The sequence below is a fragment of the Rhagoletis pomonella genome, unplaced genomic scaffold (genome assembly GCF_013731165.1).
Source record: "Rhagoletis pomonella isolate Grant_MI unplaced genomic scaffold, Rhpom_1.0 Rhpom_scaffold_08247, whole genome shotgun sequence".
NCBI lineage: Eukaryota > Metazoa > Arthropoda > Insecta > Diptera > Tephritidae > Rhagoletis > Rhagoletis pomonella.
The window spans coordinates 468-2,603 of record NW_023466776.1 but is presented as its reverse complement, the minus strand read 5'-3'; the positions used below and the strand labels follow the sequence as shown (position 1 = coordinate 2,603).

At 35.3% G+C, this 2,136-nt stretch overlaps 1 protein-coding gene across 1 annotated transcript; it reads right to left on the bottom strand.

Annotated features, from left to right (window-relative positions):
* Positions 1-533: 533 nt before the first annotated feature.
* Positions 534-2,123, bottom strand: LOC118755995 (centromere/kinetochore protein zw10-like). Its single transcript, XM_036490785.1, has 4 exons — positions 1,786-2,123; positions 1,444-1,727; positions 1,102-1,364; positions 534-1,036 (listed from the first exon to the last, which is right to left on the bottom strand). Exons 2-4 carry the CDS (start codon positions 1,517-1,519, stop codon positions 815-817), a joined length of 561 nt encoding a protein of 186 aa, XP_036346678.1. The 5' UTR covers positions 1,520-1,727; positions 1,786-2,123; the 3' UTR covers positions 534-814.
* Between the last annotated feature and the right edge of the window lie 13 nt (positions 2,124-2,136).

The window sequence follows — 2,136 nt, the reverse complement described above, 5'->3', positions numbered from 1 at the left end:
TGACCTAGATTTGCTTGTATTGGTCCAGAAAACTGAAACTGTCTGATGTCGCTTCATATTAATGTTCTTTTAATGTTCAAGGTATAGTGTCTGACAAAATATCAATAATTTTTAAATCTAACGTTTCTTTAAAATTTTTCCTTTTTATCTTTTGCAGTTCGTAACGAGAACGGTTCTTCAGTTCATCCGTTTAATATAAAGGCCCTTTTCAGGGCCGCAAGTATTAAACAAAGAGATAAAAATTCTACTTATATCTGTGGTCATAAGCAATAGCCGCCTAAGTCGAGTACAGCCTCATGCATGCAATTGGCATACAATTCTTAAGTCGACTTAGACGGTTATTGTTTGCAACAAAACACATATCGCACACCATCTTCTGAAGAGGTACAACTCAAAAATCAGAAAAACATATTTGCATTCATATGGATTGATTTATGCGTAAAAATCTACGAAAATTTGTTTGAGTTGTGCCCCTTTTACAGATGGTGTGCGATATGCATACGACAATAGCACAACTAAAAACAATAACAATATACGTACATAAATAAGTTTTTTATTGCAATCTTCCAATTAAACCATTAAAAACATCATTTATAAATAACTTATGAAAAACTTTGTGCTTTTGTATTTTCCCAGATATGATCCCCGATAATAGAATGGATGGATGAGTCGTCGTTCATTATCTGTGCACAATTCTTGCTTGAAGGCATGTAAACATTGCGAATATTACCAAAAAAATAGCGAATGCAACGAAAACTTTTATCAGAAATATTTCAGAAAAACATACCTATTATTTAATAACTATTTCAAAATTTTAGAATAAAAATCTTATACTACCAGAAAAAACGCAGTGTATCTTGTTTAGACAATTTTCGTTAATGCCTTGGCGCGTTAATTCTTCTGCCTTATAGTTTGCCGTTAAAATACCGGCACCTTCACACCACTGCTCGGTGATTTCTTGCAACGAAGCATTCAGTATCATTTTGAATTGCTCAAGTTTTATCCAAGATTTAATATGTATCACTTCATGTTTGTGCTGCAGGAAGTACAAAAAAAAAAATAGCATTTGATTCGCATCATTGCATCCCATCAGAAATTTACCTTGAATAAAGTTGGCACCTTCTCCAATATGACACCGATTAGCTCACTCAACTCACTTGCCACTGTTGCCGAAATGTCCTCCATTGCGAGTATACGTCGTATTATTTCATTATAAAAATCATGTATAATATCGCAAAATGTCTTGTTATAAATTGCATCGGGTAACACATTCTGCCAAACATTTTTCAACAAATCTAATTGACGCAAACACTGACGCAATAATTTCAACGGCGCAGTGCCAACTGTGTGTGCATCGGAAATATCTGCAAGAGAATACAAATATTTTTTATATAAAAGGTTATACAATAGGCACTTGTTTCAAGTATCTATGCACAAAATTACCAAATTCTTTGAGTATGCCCATGATAATCTTTTGCTGATAATTGATTTGTACATTCAAATATTTGCTTCCACTCATATGTAGGGTCTTAACCAATGCTGGGTATGTGGGTATGCCCTTTTCTGAATTCGAGGTCACCCAATGTGCTAAAAATTGGCAATTATTATAGAACAGAGCAGATTGCTGTGGTATGCTTTCTGTAGTCCAATGAAACTGGCTTCAAAATTAGTGGCTCTAAACAGTTTTCCAGCAGAAAATCGCATATCTTAATGGGATTATAACGCGCCTGAAAATAATATAAGGTACTGAATTAAGTTTATACTAAACTATTAATCTCTAGCTACTTGCTTGGAACAACGCCATCACAGTATCTTGCAATTGATTAACATCCTTCGATACCTGCAGCGACATTTCACGGAATTCGTCTATACACGCACCCAGCTCTGAGTTGGCTTGGCGCAGTGCGGCATTTGCTTCGCTGCCAATTGTCTGCAGCAAGTGCTCAGACGGGTGGTCTTTCCAAAACGGAACCAATCGAAATTTCAGCGAAAGTATAAGGAATTTCGTCATGAAACTTGGTGAGGATGTTGGGGGAGGCCTCCTCAACATGACTTGTTCACTCTCATAATATAATTGCTAATAGTATTTTAGCAATTTGTTGTTAAATAATGTCTACTATCACCCCCTAATTTTTT

Coding starts and splice junctions, on each gene's coding strand:
- LOC118755995 (XM_036490785.1), bottom strand. CDS start 1,519: ATGAGTGGAAGCAAATATTTGAATGTACAAATCAATTATCAGCAAAAG. Junction 1,365..1,443: donor GGGCATACTCAAAGAATTTG/GTAATTTTGTGC, acceptor ATTCTCTTGCAG/ATATTTCCGATGCACACACA. Junction 1,037..1,101: donor AGGTGCCAACTTTATTCAAG/GTAAATTTCTGA, acceptor TACTTCCTGCAG/CACAAACATGAAGTGATACA.